Genomic DNA, 16,978 nt, shown 5'->3' with positions numbered 1-16,978 from the left:
AGATGCAATGACATGGATCTGTACCTCTGCCCGACCGGTTTCGTCACAAGGATGACTTCTTCTGAGGCAAGTCTTGATTGAACCTGTTTTTTATCCAGGATTGAGCAAGTGCATTACTTTTAATAAACGTGAATTGTAAAAGGTTTTACACTATTGGCGCTTATCTCTTCTTTGATATACATCATCGGCTCTGATGGTTTGCGACAAGAGGGATGTCAGTACGTCTGTGGGCTGTTATTAAGTGACTCCCATCATCTTCCCTTTGCTGGACAAACAGTGGATGGGTTTATGAGACACATGAGCCTTCTTTGACCTCCTGTAATAGAAGGTCTATGCTCTCTGGTAATGCTGGCCATACACTATACGAAAAATCGTTCTAACCCATTAGTGTTATCATGTAATGACCAATAAATCAAAATGAATTCATCCATTTTTTGTTTGTTTTTTCACATATACCTAGTGCAAACAGTTTGGATGAGAAACACATTAACCTTTCAATTTATCGTTCATTCTGCAGGAAATTTCCAAACTTATCCTTCGTTTTCTTGACTCAAAAATGTCCCAACCGATTACCGCCCATTAACTGGCTGAAAAACGAATGAACTGTCTAAATGACTGACTTTCGGACGATTTTTCGTGTAGTGTATGGCCAGCATAAGAGCACATCTATATGTGGTGGTGGTGAATTCACAAAGTGGTGTGTGGGATTCTGGAACTTAAAGGGGTTGTAAACCCTCAAGGTTTTTCACCTTAATGCATTCTACGCATTAAGGTGAAAAACCTCCTGTAGTGCAGCTGCCCCCCAGAGCCCCCTTTTTACTTACCTGAACCCTATCCCAGCAGCTCCAGCCACTGTCTTGAGTCCTTATTGGCAGATTGATAGCAGCGGGAACCATTGTTCCCGCTGCTGTCAATCAAATCCACAGGCACAAGAGCCGGGAGGTGGGTTCGAGTACTGCTGTCTGTGTCAATGGACGCAGCAGCCGGACTCGGGGGCACACCCGCACAAGTGCCCCCTTGGAAAGCGGGTCTCCGAGGGGGTACTCGATGTGGGGAGGAGCCAGGAGCGCTGCGGGGGGACCCCAGAAGGGTAGGATTGGGGCCACTCTGTGCAAAACCCTTACACAGAGGAGGTAAGTATACCATGTTTGTTATTTAAAAATAAAATAAAACACGAAGCTTTACAAGGCACATCTAATCGGTTACACTGAATTTGGGACTTTTGTGCTAGTAGACTTTTGTGCTAGTATCAGGAAACTGATTCTTGGACGCACATTGGTGGTGCAGCTTGTTCTATTTTTTTGTATCTTGTTTTATTTTTTTCATAAGCGCAGTTTATTTGTATTATTAATCATACATACATACATGCATGCATGGGTAAACTCTGATGCAGAACAGCAAGTAAGCGTTAACATACAAATACTTCTTTGGCCAGCTGTACGACCCATCTTTGGCTCCCTGAAGATGGAAGAAAACTGGGAGTTTTACGCAAGGGCTTCCATGCGCCTACAAACATCTGTGTGCAGGTACACTAAATGAAGCTGTGTAGGATTCTATCTGAGCACAAATCAGGACAAACGGTATACATGGGCAAGACAGCAGTGACTATCTTCCAGGCTGCTCGGGATGTGCTACTGATGACAGGTGAGTCATCCTTGAAGAGAAGTATTCACTGTTCTTAGAAAGATTAATTTTCACATCTGTGATGGATCCCTTAGGTTAAGAGGTTAGCTGTTCAGGGATTCCCAAATACCAACGATTCCTGGACACATCTGTAGTTGCAACCTAAGGACATATGGGCTACAACACTTGATTGTTCACATGATCATATTCTAAAGGGGTCCCAAAACATATATCCAAAGGATTATGAATTATATCAATGCAACTATTTTCCTATTTCCCTATCACTTCTAATAAACATTATTGAAGTTAATAATAAGCAGCTAATACAAAATATGTATAAAATAGCTTTACCTTGAAGGCCGCAGAGATCTACAACTAGTGCGTTCTTCTGCAGGTAGTTAAGAAATTCATTAGACACATTCAAAGCAACAAACTGCAATTTGTGATCAATCACAGGATTTACAGTTTTCCAAACTGGCTTTGTATACAGTGGCTGAGGGACATCATAAAAGCAATACCTTAAAGATAAAATAAGAATAGGTTTTAGTCCAGATTCATTAAGCTGCTAATGGAACTTAAGGCACGTTTAAGGCTTGTGGGGCATTCTAAAGTGGCCTCTTAATTAATATTATTGAATGACATTTCAGTATTTTAGTATGACCTAAGCACTTTTAACACATCTTAAGTGCTGATGCAGTCAGAAGAATCATGGCCATTGCATCAAAGACCTCATTAATATTAGTATGTTCTGATGCAGAAGCCATCCTGTAGGCTTATTAGCACATAAGGTTGGATTTCTATCACTGTAGCTTGTGTTACTGCACAATGTAATAAACACTGCCAGTATCTATCAAAAGCTGAAGAATGGTGCACAGTGACGGGAAGCTGCAATTCATGTATGGGAGTTATAAATAAATAAGGAACCGCGCTACGTGCATAAATGTGAAGATGTGAAAAATAAATGAATCGTAAGTGACAAAGATTGAGTAAAATCCTGCTGCTAAACACTATAACCTCGATATAAGGCAAAGATCAAATATACAGCAATCAGTGTAGCGCTGGACATAAGAGTGTAACTGGTGATTAGAAATTGGTGCACAATCTCTGATAATGCTAGGGTGTAATGCCGAATAAACAATGTAAATACACCAAAAATAATCATCTAAAGCTTATATCTATACAATACATAGTGATATTCCTTTTAAATATGGGACCATGCCAGAAATAGGTATGTGTGAAAAGAATAATAAAAGTGAAAAATAAAATAAAAAGTTCAAAAAAGTGTCCCAAATAACAATGTGTAAAATCCAAAAGAAATCCGGAGGAAGATATATTGCAGGATTCGGGAATATTCGATCCACCTCCCGTGCAGCCCACCACCAAATGGTAAAGATGAAGGCTTACCAGAAAGCCTGCGACCGCCCTTACTCAGGGGGGTCAGAACAAGCTTAGTTGTGGAAATGTCCAGGGATGATGGAGCCTCCGAGTCCTCTCTCACTACATCGGGCAGGCAGCCCACAGCAACGGGAACCCCGAAGAAGAAGTTCACAAGAATTCCCTCAATGTTTCTTCTCGGAAAAGGTCAGATATAAATGAGCCAGCATTTTCAGACCAGCATTTTCAGAAGTATCGGAAGCAAGTTAGGCACATCTAATCTCTTAGACCAGTGGTTTTCAGCCCTGAAAACCACTGGTCTAAGAGATTAGATGTGCCTAACTTGCTTCCGATACTTCTGAAAATGCTGGTCTGAAAATGCTCGCTCATTTATATCTGACCTTTTCCGAGAAGAAACATTGAGGGAATTCTTGTGAACTTCTTCTTCGGGGTTCCCGTTGCTGTGGGCTGCCTGCCCGATGTAGTGAGAGAGGACTCGGAGGCTCCATCATCCCTGGACATTTCCACAACTAAGCTTGTTCTGACCCCCCTGAGTAAGGGCGGTCGCAGGCTTTCTGGTAAGCCTTCATCTTTACCATTTGGTGGTGGGCTGCACGGGAGGTGGATCGAATATTCCCGAATCCTGCAATATATCTTCCTCCGGATCTCTTTTGGATTTTACACATTGTTATTTGGGACACTTTTTTGAACTTTTTATTTTATTTTTCACTTTTATTATTCTTTTCACACATACCTATTTCTGGCATGGTCCCATATTTAAAAGGAATATCACTATGTATTGTATAGATATAAGCTTTAGATGATTATTTTTGGTGTATTTACATTGTTTATTCGGCATTACACCCTAGCATTATCAGAGATTGTGCACCAATTTCTAATCACCAGTTACACTCTTATGTCCAGCGCTACACTGATTGCTGTATATGTATGGGAGTTGCATCATCAGAAGGGGCAAAAATGTACACAAAGATGTCACCAGTGGCTCTGGAGCTGTTATTGGTGGAATAGGGCAAATGCAGAAGTTTGTTCATATTACAAGTGCCCCACCCACCCTCATTCAGTTGTGCTTCATCCAGCAAACCAAACCACAAATGTATCTTGTTGATGACACTGCTATATTTCCCTTAATAAACAATTAGGCCACCAAACATCCCACATACCCAATCTGTATCCCTCGGTTTGTAGCTTCTTTTAGCCACCGGACTCCTAAACACTGTTGGATATGAATTTGGAAAACTATGTTCCTTCCCAGCAGTTCCAAAGGATCAATAACAATGTCTTCTTCAGTTAAAGGCCTATAAAAATATGACATGGAAGTTTTAGTTTTTCAGCTAAATCCACCTTATATTACTGATGGTGTTCAGATGACATGTTACATTACCATTCTGCCAAATCGAAATAAATAAAATCTAGAAATTTACAAGTTTACAGTTGTGCAACCTGACTGAGCACTTTGTGCAATCAACCAATTACATCTACAATTTCAGGGCCAGAAAAATGTCTCAGAAACTGTTTTCATAACTTTTTTTTAGTGTTTGCAGGACACAGGTAGCAATAAACTTGTTCAGACAAATATAAGGTGTAATACTAATTTATTTATACTAGTAATAATTTTGCAACATATGTTGATTTTTCCTAAAATATTTTGGATACTTAAACAGCAATAACTACAACTCTTTTGCTCTCAGGCTGGAAATTATGAGTGTTTCCATCCAACATTGCATATTTCAGTACCTCCTGTTGCTTTCCTTATAAAATACATGTAAAAATCTAAGAAGAGTGAGAAACCCTGATGTCATAAAATATAGTGCATCTGGAAAGTATTCACAATGCTTCACTTTTTCCACATTTTGTTATGTTACAGCCTTATTCCAAAATGGATTAAATTAATTATTTTCCTCAAAATTCGTCAAACAATACCCCCATAATGACATCATGAAAGAGGTTTGTTTGAAATCTATTAAAAAAAATGGCATAAGTATATTCAGCCTTTGCTTAATACTTTGTTGAAGCAACTTTAGCACCAATTACAGCCCCATATCTTTTTAAGTATGATGCTACAAGCTTGGCACACCTATTTTTCCACAGTTTCTCCCATACTTCTTTGCAGGATCTTCTGTTGTAAGATGAACCTTCACCCCAGTCTGAGGTCCATAGTGCTCTGAAGCCGGTTTTCATCAAGGATGTCTCTGTACATTGCTGCGTTCATCTTTGCCTCAATCCTGACTAGTCTCCCAGTTCCTGCCGCTGAAAAACATCCCCATAGCATGATGCTGCCACCACCATGCTTCACTATAGGGATAGTTTTGGCCAGGTAATGAGCGGTGCCTGGTTTCCACCAGACATAACGCTTGCCATTCAGGCCAAAGAGTGTAATCTTTGTTTCATCAGACCAGAGAATTTTGTTTCTCATGGTCTGAGAGTCCTCCAGGTGCCTTTTGGCAAACTCCAGATGGGCTGCCATGTGCCTTTTACTAAGGAGTGGCTTCCATTTAGCCATTCTACCATTCAGGCCCGATTGGTGGAGTGCTACAGAAAGGGGTTGTTCTTCTGGAAGGTTCTCCTCTCTCCACAGAGAAATGCTGGAGTTCTGTCAGAGTGACCATCAGGTTCTTGGTTACCTCCCTGACTAAAGCCCTTCTCCCCCGATTGCTCAGTTTTGTTGGGCGGCCCGCTCTAGGAAGAGTCCTGGTGGTTCGAAACTTCTTCCATTCATGGCTGATGGGGGCCACTGTGCACATTGGGACCTTCAATGCTGCAGAAATGTTTCTGTACCCTTCCCCAGATCTGTGCCTCGATACAATCCTGTCTCGGAGGTCTTCAGACAATTCCTTGGACTTCATGGCTTGGTTTGTGTTCTGACATGCACTGTTAACTGTGGGACCTTATATAGACAGGTGTGTGCCTTTCTAAATCATGTCCAATCAACTGAATTTACCACAGGTGGACTCCAATCAAGTTGTAGAAACATCTCAAGCAGGGGCATCGGGAGGGGGATGCTGGGGGGGGGGCTGAAGCCCCGAATGGGTCCCCGAAAAGCCCCGAGTCTCAGGAAGGCACCGTCCAATTGTTAGCCCCGAGCGCTGCCGGCCGCCGCTGAGCTGGGACCGATCTGATCCGCCGAGTGCGGCCGAGTGACATAGCAGGTTCTGCCTTCTGGAGCTATGATGGTCATCCCACTGGTCCAATGCCGGGACCGTGGGACGTGTGACGTCCTTTATAGGTGCTGCAGGCTCCAGAAGGCAGGAATTACAATGCCGCTGCGCCACATCACTGAGATTCCCGCTCCCCGCTCGACGCCCAGAGAGATCAGGGCAGTGGAGGAGCGATCGGGCGAGATCTGCCGGCAGTGACTGCACCGATTATTGTAGAGGAGGGGATGAGGGTAACCGGAAGAGGAGCCCGGCGCTGTGGTGTGTTGATGAACTGAGCTGTGCTGGGGCTGGATGGCAGAGTGAAGAGCTCCGGATCTCGGTGTGTCCGATCATGGGCACCAGAGTGTGCAGCAGGAGGCAGAAGAGTCTTCTCCGTACCGCCTTGTGCCTGCTGGCCGTGCTGGACTGGGCGGCAGGCTCTACTTTGTATAACTACATGCAGGACAAAGCCCGGAGCTCCAAGGTCCAGGCGATGAAATTCAAGCAGTCTCCTCTCCTCCTCTGGCTGCCTGCTGTGACACATGATGGGCGTGCTGCACACCGCACACTACGGCTGAGGCTGAACTGAACTGTAGGACACCTGGACACATGAAGTCTGTCTCCTGGTCAGGTAGGTGAGGTCAGTGTATGTATGTCAGGTAGGTGTATGTATGTCAGGTAGGTCAGTGTATGTTAGGTAGGTGTATGTATGTCAGGTAGGTCAGTGTATGTTAGGTAGGTGTATGTATGTCAGGTAGGTCAGTGTATGTCAGGTAGGTCAGTGTATGTTAGGTAGGTGTATGTATGTCAAGTAGGTCAGTGTATGTTAGGTAGGTGTATGTATGCCAGGTAGGTCAGTGTATGTTAGGTAGGTGTATGTATGTCAGGTAGGTCAGTGTATGTTAGGTAGGTGTATGTATGCCAGGTAGGTGTATGTATGTAAGGTAGGTGTATGTATGTCAGCTAGGTCAGTGTATGTTAGGTAGGTGTATTTATGTCAGGTAGGTGTATGTATGTCAGGTAGGTCAGTGTATGTATGTCAGGTAGGTGAGGTCAGTATATGTAGGTCAGGTAGGTGAGGTCAGTGTATGTAGGTTAGGTAGGTCAGTGTAATGGTCAGTGTGTCAGGTAGCTGAGATTAGTGGTCAAAATTGATGGGCATTGGTAAGCCCCAGGCAACAACCAGCAAGTGAGCTTACCCTCCGCCACACAACCCCACCGCCCAGCCAAAAAACCCAGTGCCACGACCACCCTGGACCCCCCCCCCCCCCCCCCGGTGCCAGCATTGGACTTCGGGCTGAAGCCCCTGGTCTTTTTGCCACCTAGCAACGCCCCTGATCTCAAGGATGATAAATGGAAACAGGATGCACCTGAGCTCAATTATGAGTGTCATGGCAAAGGCTGTGAATACTTATGTACATGTGATTTTTTTCGTTTTCTATTTTTCATTATTGTCATTATGGGGTATTGTGTGCAGAATTTTTAGGAAAATAATGACTTTAATCCATTTTGGAATAGGGCTGTAACATAAGAAAATGTGGAAAAAGTGAAGCGCTATGAATGCTTTCCGGATGCACTGTACTGTGAATCAGTCAGTTAGAATGTCGGACATTTAACTATAAAACACCTGCCAAAAACTGAAATAGCGGACTGACCCTTGAATGCATTTGGTAAAATCTTTTTAGATGCATTAATTAAATAGGTATTGAAAAGCATTTACCAATTGTGAGCTATTGAGCAGGCACTGTTACTTTGCCCTGAATAGACAATGTAGCACTGGAGCAAATTTACTAAAGACAAATAGGCTGTTTGCTTTGTAAGTGAATGCTATCTTAGCTTAGTGAATGTGATTAAATTCACTTTGCAAAGAATGCCCAGTCATGTGCTGGAGAAAAATCTAGTTCGCTGTAGAACAAATCAGTAAAAGGTAGATCCTAAGTAATTGCTATGGGCAGGTCACTATTCTTTTTCCACTTGTAAGTCTCCTGCAAACATTGTATCTTTAAAATTATTGGTAAATGTAGTGCTAAAACTAGTGTCTATTTGGGAAGCACATGCCACTTTATGGTTTTGTACAAGAGCGTGTATTTGCTTTTCTCCTCATCCTCATGCAAGTCAAATTGAATGCAAAAGCAACTTGAATCATCTTTGAAGATGGTCAGAAACCAGCTTAGAGGAAGTCAGAACCATCTACATGTAAGCTAAATGAACCTGAAGGCATACTGTTTTCCTGACGCACCCCATGGCAGCACACACAATGGGTTGTGGCTCCGCCTCCACTACCTGATAGGACTGGTTAGCTATAAGTTTTGAAGAGGAGCCCACCTCTGTATTCTCCTTTTTTTCCTCACCTAGATGGTTGGACCGGTAAAAGCTGGAAACCCCCTTACCGTATCGCCCCCGCTAGGTTCAGCCTCTCCTAGTCGGAAGCCCTAGCTGTACAGTCTCTAAAGGAGCTTTATGCAGGGAAAGCCCCACTCTGGTGGTCTCAGGGGTAAAGAAGAATTTATCAAACTTTTTTTTTACAAACCTTAAACAGGTTTGTAAAAAAAACATTTTTTTTTCCATTCTTTCATCTTCCTCCTGGCATATAGATTATTTGCTTCCTTAAACATATATGATGACTGCGCTGGGCGCGCTGGGCGCTGTAGTCCCACAGCGTTCCCTTACTGTGTATGGCGCCGGCTCCAGGGCGCACAGGATCTGACATAGGCGGACCACGGCCGCGCCAGATTCCAAGATGGCACCGGACGCCGCAGACGATCACTGCGCATGCGCGGGCGTGACGTCAGAGCGGCCGCGACGGCGGTCTATTTAAAAATCGGATTATTGTCATTTTAGCCTCTTTGAGCTTCAGAAACCCCACCACAGTGCTGCCTTGCGCTCCCTTTAACGTCCCCTGACTCTAGTAAGTACTGAATGTCTTTTTGCTACACTCTGCATCACTTATGGCAATTCCTGTTTTCAAAAAAAAAAAAACAAAACACCATTTTTCTTTTGTCACTATCCCCTTTTCCTTTCAGACACGCTCTATCTCCTTTCATGGAGGCCGCTGCTCCAGCAGACCATCCACGTGCTACAAGGTAAGGGGGGATGAGTATTAGGTAAGTAGTGAAGAGGAGTAAAAGAGAGCCTTGCCACTAATGCTGTATCATCTTGACAGCTCTGGCAGATCATCAAGGTCAACGCACTCCAAACGCAGGGATCGTTCACCTTCAAAACATTCCCAGTCCAGGAGAAGTAGGTCAAGAACCTCATCCCGTCACCATAGAGATGAGACCTCATCCCGTCAACCTCACGAGGACTGCGGCCAATGCCTGCTGGGTTTGCGGAGCAGTTGCACTTCCCGGTAAACTAGTCTGCCAAGCCTGTTTTGAGGAAGCAGCTCGTGAAAAAGAATCGGATGCAAGGCAAGCATCCAATATAATAAGAGAATCAGTGAAAGAATCGATCATGCAAGTGGCAGCCCACAAATCCATCAGACAGGCTTCAGTGGCCTCAAACTCTTATACACCTCAGAATCTCTCTCCGGCAGCCTCTCAAACTCTGCAGGAAGAATCCCCAGAAGAAGACGAGATACTAATACCCACTTCATTTGATTTTACGCTTATAGATCCCTTCGCAAAATCAGTGAAAGAGGCTATCGGTTGGGAGGAGGAGAAGGAGGCACCACGCAAGTTGAGAAAGTATTTTCCTAACCTAAAAAAGGATCCTGAAACCTTTCCTTTTATTGAAGAGCTGGAGGAGTTAATAAAGGATGAGTGGCAGAAACCAGATAAAAAAACTGGTCTAAACAACAGGATAGCGAAACTCTACCCATTAAGGGAACCAATGGTAAATCCGCTAATTTCAGCCCCTGTAGTAGATTCCTCATTAATGCGTTTGGCCCGACATGTAACTCTCCCGATCGAGGATGCTGTAACCTTTAGGGATGTGATGGATCGAAAGATGGACCTCGACCTTAAGAAAGCCTATTCAGCAGCAGGGGGAGCATGCAGACCAGCGATCACTCTGGCAGCGGTCGGCAGAGCAATTACCTGTTGGGCAGCCAACATTGAAAAATTGTTGTTGGAAGCGGCAGACCAGGAAAAGATCATATCAGCTATGCAAGAACTAAGTCTGGCGGGAGACTTCGTGGCTGAAGCGGCCGTTGATATCATAAGATCTTCAGCAAGAGCGATGTTGGCTTCAGTAATGTCAAGGAGGGCACTCTGGTTAAAACCATGGGTCGCAGATGCAACCTCTAAATCTACCTGGTGTAGAATTTCCTACGATGGCACCAACTTATTTGGTCCTAAACTGGATACAGCGATCTCAAAGGTTACGGGAGGAAAGTCTGGCCTCATCCCTTCCGATAGAAGACCCAGACAACAAAGAAATCCTCCATTTAGGCGCCAATTGCCAGAAAGGTACCGAGAGGCAAGATCTTACAAACCAGGGAAGGAATTCAAGCGAAATTGGTGAAACCCCCAATCGTCCTTTGTGAGGGTGCAGAAGCCGAAAGTCCCCAGTTCAGGAGAACAGCAGAAGTCTTTTTGATGGTGCGCACGCCCAGCCCACGTTAGTAGGAGCGAGGCTGAGGCGATTTACTCAGACATGGGCAAATCAAATAAAGGATTCCTGGACGATTTCTACCATCCAGGAGGGTCACAGATGGTCATTCAAACACAAGCCTCCCAAAGACCACTTCAGACCAACCAGAACACCATCTTCTCTACCAAAACGAAAAATCCTGACCAGTTATTTTCAAGAACTGTCACAAAAACAAGCAATCATAGAAGTACCTCGGGAGCAGAGGGGCTTAGGATTTTACTCTCCACTTTTTCTGGTGGCAAAAAAGACGGGAGACCTGAGGCCAGTGCTAGACTTGAAAGGTCTAAACGAAACAATTTCAGTCGAATCCTTCAAGATGGAGAGTCTCCAGTCCATATTACTAGCAATAGGAACAATGGACTGGATGCTCTCGGTCGATTTGTCCGACGCCTATCTGCATATACCGGTGCATCAAACCTTCCAGAAATACCTACGCTTTGCAATAGGTCCCCAGCATTATCAGTTCCAAAGCCTTCCGTTTGGGATATCTACGGCCCCCAGAACCTTTACAAAGGTCTTACTACCGATTATAGCACTCCTAAGAGAAAAAGGGCTAAGGGTGTTGCACCCTCGACGATATCATCCTTCTGGCCGACAGCCAACAAATTGCCATCCAACATCGAGCAATTTTAATTTCCACACTTCAACAGTTCGGCTGGATAATAAATTGGAAAAAGAGCAGTCTAGTCCCAACGCAAAGAATGATCTTCTTAGGCGCAGAATTAGACACCAACTCCAATACGGTGGGCCTACCTCAAGAGAAGATAAGGCCATTGATTCACAAGATAAAGAACCTTTTGGCGGCAGAACATCTTTCTGCCAGAATGTGTCTGAGCATCCTGGGCTCGATGTCCTCAACCTTCCTAATGGTCCAGTGGTCCCAGTGGAACTCAAGGGTCTTTCCTGTCTCAATGGAACGGGTCTTCAATGAAACAGCGAATAATCATCGGCCAGGCAGTAAAAAGATCAGCTTGGTGGTGGACACGAGTCAGCAATCTGACACGCTGTCGTCCCATAGTTCCTCCATTGCCAGAAATAGTCACGACAGATGCCAGCCTCCAGGGATGGGGAGCACATTACCAACATCACGGAACGCAGGGGCGCTGGTCTTTCCGCCCGCAGGGCATAGTCTCCAATGTCCTGGAGCTCAGAGCCGCCTGGCAGGCCATTCTAACATTCGGACCATTCCTGGCAGGGAAAAGGGTCCTCTTACGTATGGACAATACGGTAGCGGTAAACTACATCCACAAACAGAGAGGTACCAGGAGCAGAACGCTCATGAAAGAAGTACGACCCATACTCGAGTGGGCTCATGTTCACCTTGCGGACTTGAAGGCGACCTACGTTCCAGGTATACAAAACCAATTAGCGGACGACCTGAGCAGGATGTTTGTGTCAAACAACGAGTGGTCTCTCAGTCCCCAAGCTTTTGCTCTCATCACCCGCAAATGGGGAATTCCCGATATAGATCTAGCGGCAACCCCAGAGAACAACAAGTGTCTCCGATTCTTAGCGAGGAACGACTATCCGACAGCAGCGGGGATCGATTGCCTTCACCACCCATGGGATTTCCACCTAGGCTATATCTTTCCTCCGATTCCCCTAATAGCCAGATTTCTGGCCAGGTTGAGGAACTCAACATCCACGGTCATAGCAGTGCTGCCCTTCTGGCCAAGGAGGCCGTGGTTCACGACCGTATTACAGTTAAACACAGAGGAACCACTTCCGCTCCCATTGAGCCCGGATCTACTCTCTCAGGGCCGATTCCTGCACCCGTCACCAGAACGTTTACACCTAACGGCATGGAGGTTGAAAGGGAAAGGCTGCTGGATAAAGGATGTTCACTCAGAGTAGTGACCACACTACAACAGGCCAGGAAAAGATCAACAAATGGCACGTACAATAGGATCTGGGAGGGATACACCGCGTTTGCCCAGCAACATTCCTGGGATCCGCTCTCTCCTTCGGTCTATCATATTTTGGAGTTCTTGCAGCTGGGCCTAGAAAAGGGCCTGGGTGCAAGCACTCTTAAAGTACAGGTCTCTGCACTGTCCGCAATGATGGGAACTAGATGGGCACACACTCATAGTTCAGTTCTTGAAAGCATGCATAAAAATAAGGCCACCTAGGAAACCAGTCTTTCCAACCTGGGACTTGTCCATCGTCCTAGAAGCTTTATCAAAAGAACCTTTCTTCCCCCTGGAGTCAATATCCTTATGGGACCTGACGCTCAAACTATCGTTTCTGATCGCAATAACGTCTGCCAAAAGAGTCTCAGAAATACATGCCCTATTAATTAAAGAACCACATCTAGTCCTTTATCCGGATAGAGTTGTCCTCAGGCCCTCAGAACAGTTTATACCCAAAGTGGCGTCTTCCTTCCACTTTAACTCGGAAATCAACCTTCCGGTTTTCCGCTCTAATGAAGATCATCCACACCCCTTGGATGTCAAGTCTACCATTGTTTCCTACCTTGAAGCTACTGAACCGTTCAGGAAGGTTGAAAACCTCTTAGTCATTCCGCATGGCCCAAGAAAAGGGCAAGCAGCTTCCCCAAGGACAATAGCGACTTGGTTGATTAAAACCATCAAGAGGACGTACATTATACAATCACTCCCAATACCGGACGGCCTAAAAGCCCACACGACTAGAGCAGTGGCCACCTCCTGGGCAGCGTAAAACTATTTGCAAGGCAGCAACTTGGTCTTCTAAAACCACGTTTATTTCACACTACAGAATAGATCCGGCTCAATTAACTACGGTTGAGTTCGGAAGATCAATCATTCAATCTAACTCCCCTATACCTTGTACCTGAGTAAATAAAATGCTCTAAAAGCACCCACCCATGTAGCAAGTTATTTCCCATTGTGTGTGCTGCCATGGTGCGTCAGGAAAACGGAAAATTGTATACTTACCTTCCGTAATTTTCCTTTGCTGACGCACCCCATGGCAGCACACAAAATCCCACCCTTCTAAGGTGAATAGTTACTGAGAATACAGAGGTGGGCTCCTCTTCAAAACTTATAGCTAACCAGTCCTATCAGGTAGTGGAGGCGGAGCCATAACCCATTGTGTGTGCTGCCATGGGGTGCGTCAGGAAAGGAAAATTATGGAAGGTAAGTATACAATTTTCCGTTTTTGCCACCTACAAAGTCCTTCAGCTGGCCACACACCAGTAGAATTTCATTCAAATTTCATTTTTCATTCCAAGTACATTTGTTTTGTTTTTTTTAATAGTTATTGAATGTTAAAAGCAAATGAAATTTTGAAGTACTTTTGAATGTCATTCATTAGGGCTTCAAATGTACTAAGAATTTTCGCAAGAATGTTCACACAAATGTTCGTTTATAAACTACTAGTGTATTGCCAGCTTTGAACATATTTTATGCCCTGGTGGTGATGTGATCAAAATGTAGTACTGACTAAATAAAATAAACAATGCATAGTACAGGTATATAGCCTTATCTCTTCAGGTTTATTTAATATGAGACAAGCAAGCAACAATTCAGTTTATTGTTTGGATCAACTAAACAATGTACAAAGGTTCACTGCTTGTAGCCCCAAAGCTTTTGAAACATTTTAATATTTGTGTACACCAACATGAGCATAAAAGTACCTTCCACAGCTGGAACAGGGGGTAATATTTATCATGAGAATGGCTTCCTCTGCCCCTTCGGAATCCAGAACTTCTGTCTGTTCTTCCAGCTTCATACAATAAGCTAAAGACTGAAGCCAGATGTGAGAGGATCCTAAATGTATAACCTCTACCGGGTCCCAGAATGGATCACTTTTACGGTCAAAATTGATGTCTCCATCCAGAAATCTCTGATACAATTCTTCCATCAGAAACTTCCTATTGATGAACTTGGATTTTGACCACATCCATACCTCAAATCCAACAAATATGATATTATTAATGGCAGAAAAGATAAAAGATGGCCTCTCTGTATGTAGACGGATCTACGAAAATGAAAGGGATGTTTAGAGGTTTGTGTTCTATCTGTATTGCACAGACTGTCAGGAAGTGAGGCAATTTGGAGTAAGGAAAAATGGTGCAATAAATAGAGGAAAAAAAAATAGAAAATGAAAGCTTTATTTTTCTTTTTTTGGTGTTCTACCTCAATTTAAATATATCTACCCTTCTGTAATAGGAGAAACAAAACACAAGAGAAAACTAAAATATATATTTAGGGCACATTCAGTTATGCAACGTGTAGTAAAATGACACCCCAATACATTGAATGGTAATGGAAAAGATAGCAATGTGTGTGTATTAAAGAAGCACAAACACAAAGTACTGTATGAAAGACATTAATAAAAATTGTACAAGAGTATGAGCATTATATAGAATATTGAGCTGTGAGCTGTTTTCTTGCATTCAGCAACATATTCATACATATATTGTGATGATACCTGTTGGGTTTTTGTGCTGGTAACTTTTATCACAATGTCTTTCTGAAGATCATACCCTCTGGAATCCGTCAGAGCCAGATTTTTTACCTTTAGCTCAAATTTCAGATCCTGCACAAAATGTAAAAATACCATCATTCATCGGATTTGAGTTCCAAATACACACACATTATTTTCGTCATTCCTTCTTTGTATATCTTCAAAACATGTGTCAGCCTTTCCTGAAGTCTGGCTGTTCATAAATGTTGTGACATTCAGATGTATGTTATACTTTTGTAATAATGAAAAACGTGTGGCGCTATCAATATCGAGTGCATACATTGCTGAAATTCATATATATTAAAAACTGTAAATAAGAATGTGTTAAAAAACATTCATAAATAATCCAGTAAAGTCCATCAGAAAAAAAATAAGAGAGGTGCTCTTGTGCAAAAAGTTTATTTATATTTGTGTATCAACAAAAATCCATATTTCAGTTTAGATAGCAAAATCTTCACACCCAAAAGTGCACACGAACTCTCAAGCCGCTTACCAACTATTCTGACCCCAAGATAGGGGTCTGGCTGCACTTTATCCCAGTCTCCCCATGAGATGGATGGATATCAGGAGCCAAGATTCAAGGATGGGTTACCATATGACCAGGATGTTCAAATGGTATGGTAACCCATCCTGGAATTTTGGCTCCTGGTATCCTTCCATCCCATGGGGATACTGGGATAAAGTGCAGCCAGACCCCCATCTTGGGGTCAGAGTAGCCAAGCCCACTGTTGAACATCCTGGTTGTATGATAACCCATCCAGGAATCTTAGCAGCCAGACCCTCATCTTGGGATCAGAATAGCTGATAAGTGGTTTGAGAGTTGGGTGTGCACTTTGGGCGTGAAGATTTTGCTATCCACACTGAAACATGAATTTTTGTTACAAGTATAAATTTACTTTTTGCACAAGAGCACTTCTTTTCATGATTTTTCTGATGGACTTTACTGGATTATTTATAAATGTTTAACAGATGCTTATTTACAGTTTTTGATAGATATGAATTTCTTACTTGATTGAATTGATGTACTTTATATTGATAGCGTAACATGTTTTTCATTGATATTAATATGTATAATGTTTATGTGGACATTTTGTGAGTGCAGCTGTCATTGAGAAATTATTATTTTTTACTATTTGGTGACACTTTTTGCGCAAGAAATTATTTTTGTATACTTTTGTAATGTTGCCTCCTTCAAAAAATACAAATAAAGGGGAAAAGGGTAATATTACTTCCACCCAAGCTTTCAGTAAAGCTATAGTTAGAAGCAAATAGTCTAAGGAGTTGTTTGTTGTCATTGACGTGCATTGCTTACCTTGGATAACTCTTCACTCATCTGATTTACTTCAGCTACCAGGGGCATCAGTTTAATATAGTCATGAAAGACAGCCAGGACACTTGGGTCAGGTTTGCCATCTTTACTGCTTATAGCACCTGGATGGAAAGAAGAATTAATTGAACCAGAAAGGCTCATATTTAAAGCTACTCTCTTGCTATTAAAAAATACATAAAAAGACCAGACTGCAATGAATATGTATAGCCAAGGTTAGTTTTTGCTGTCTGTGTCCCATTGGGGAGACTTTCTGTCCTGGAGATACAACAGGAAATCTAACAACTAAAGTTTTTTTTTCTCTTTTCACATTCTGTCTGCGTTACAGTGGTCACCAGAACAAATAAGAGTGGCGAATTTCCCCAGCAGGGACACAGACAGAAAAAAAACTTTACTGAGAGTCTAACCCTTTTCCCTAACCTGATAAAAAAAATAGGAATTGTCTTTACATACAGCT

At 43.2% G+C, this 16,978-nt stretch overlaps 1 protein-coding gene across 1 annotated transcript in view; it reads right to left on the bottom strand.

The window, feature by feature from the left end:
* Positions 1-16,978, bottom strand: part of LOC141141285 (kinesin-like protein KIF28P) — a 94,331-nt gene that overhangs the window by 4,186 nt on the left and 73,167 nt on the right. The window contains 5 exon segments of the mRNA XM_073628959.1: positions 1,975-2,141; positions 4,179-4,313; positions 14,362-14,633; positions 15,159-15,266; positions 16,507-16,625. Coding sequence (XP_073485060.1) covers positions 1,975-2,141; positions 4,179-4,313; positions 14,362-14,633; positions 15,159-15,266; positions 16,507-16,625 — 801 coding nt within the window.

Source organism: Aquarana catesbeiana, linkage group LG04 (genome assembly GCF_042186555.1).
Source record: "Aquarana catesbeiana isolate 2022-GZ linkage group LG04, ASM4218655v1, whole genome shotgun sequence".
NCBI classification, from domain to species: Eukaryota; Metazoa; Chordata; class Amphibia; order Anura; family Ranidae; genus Aquarana; species Aquarana catesbeiana.
This window is presented reverse-complemented; position numbering and strand designations above follow the sequence as displayed.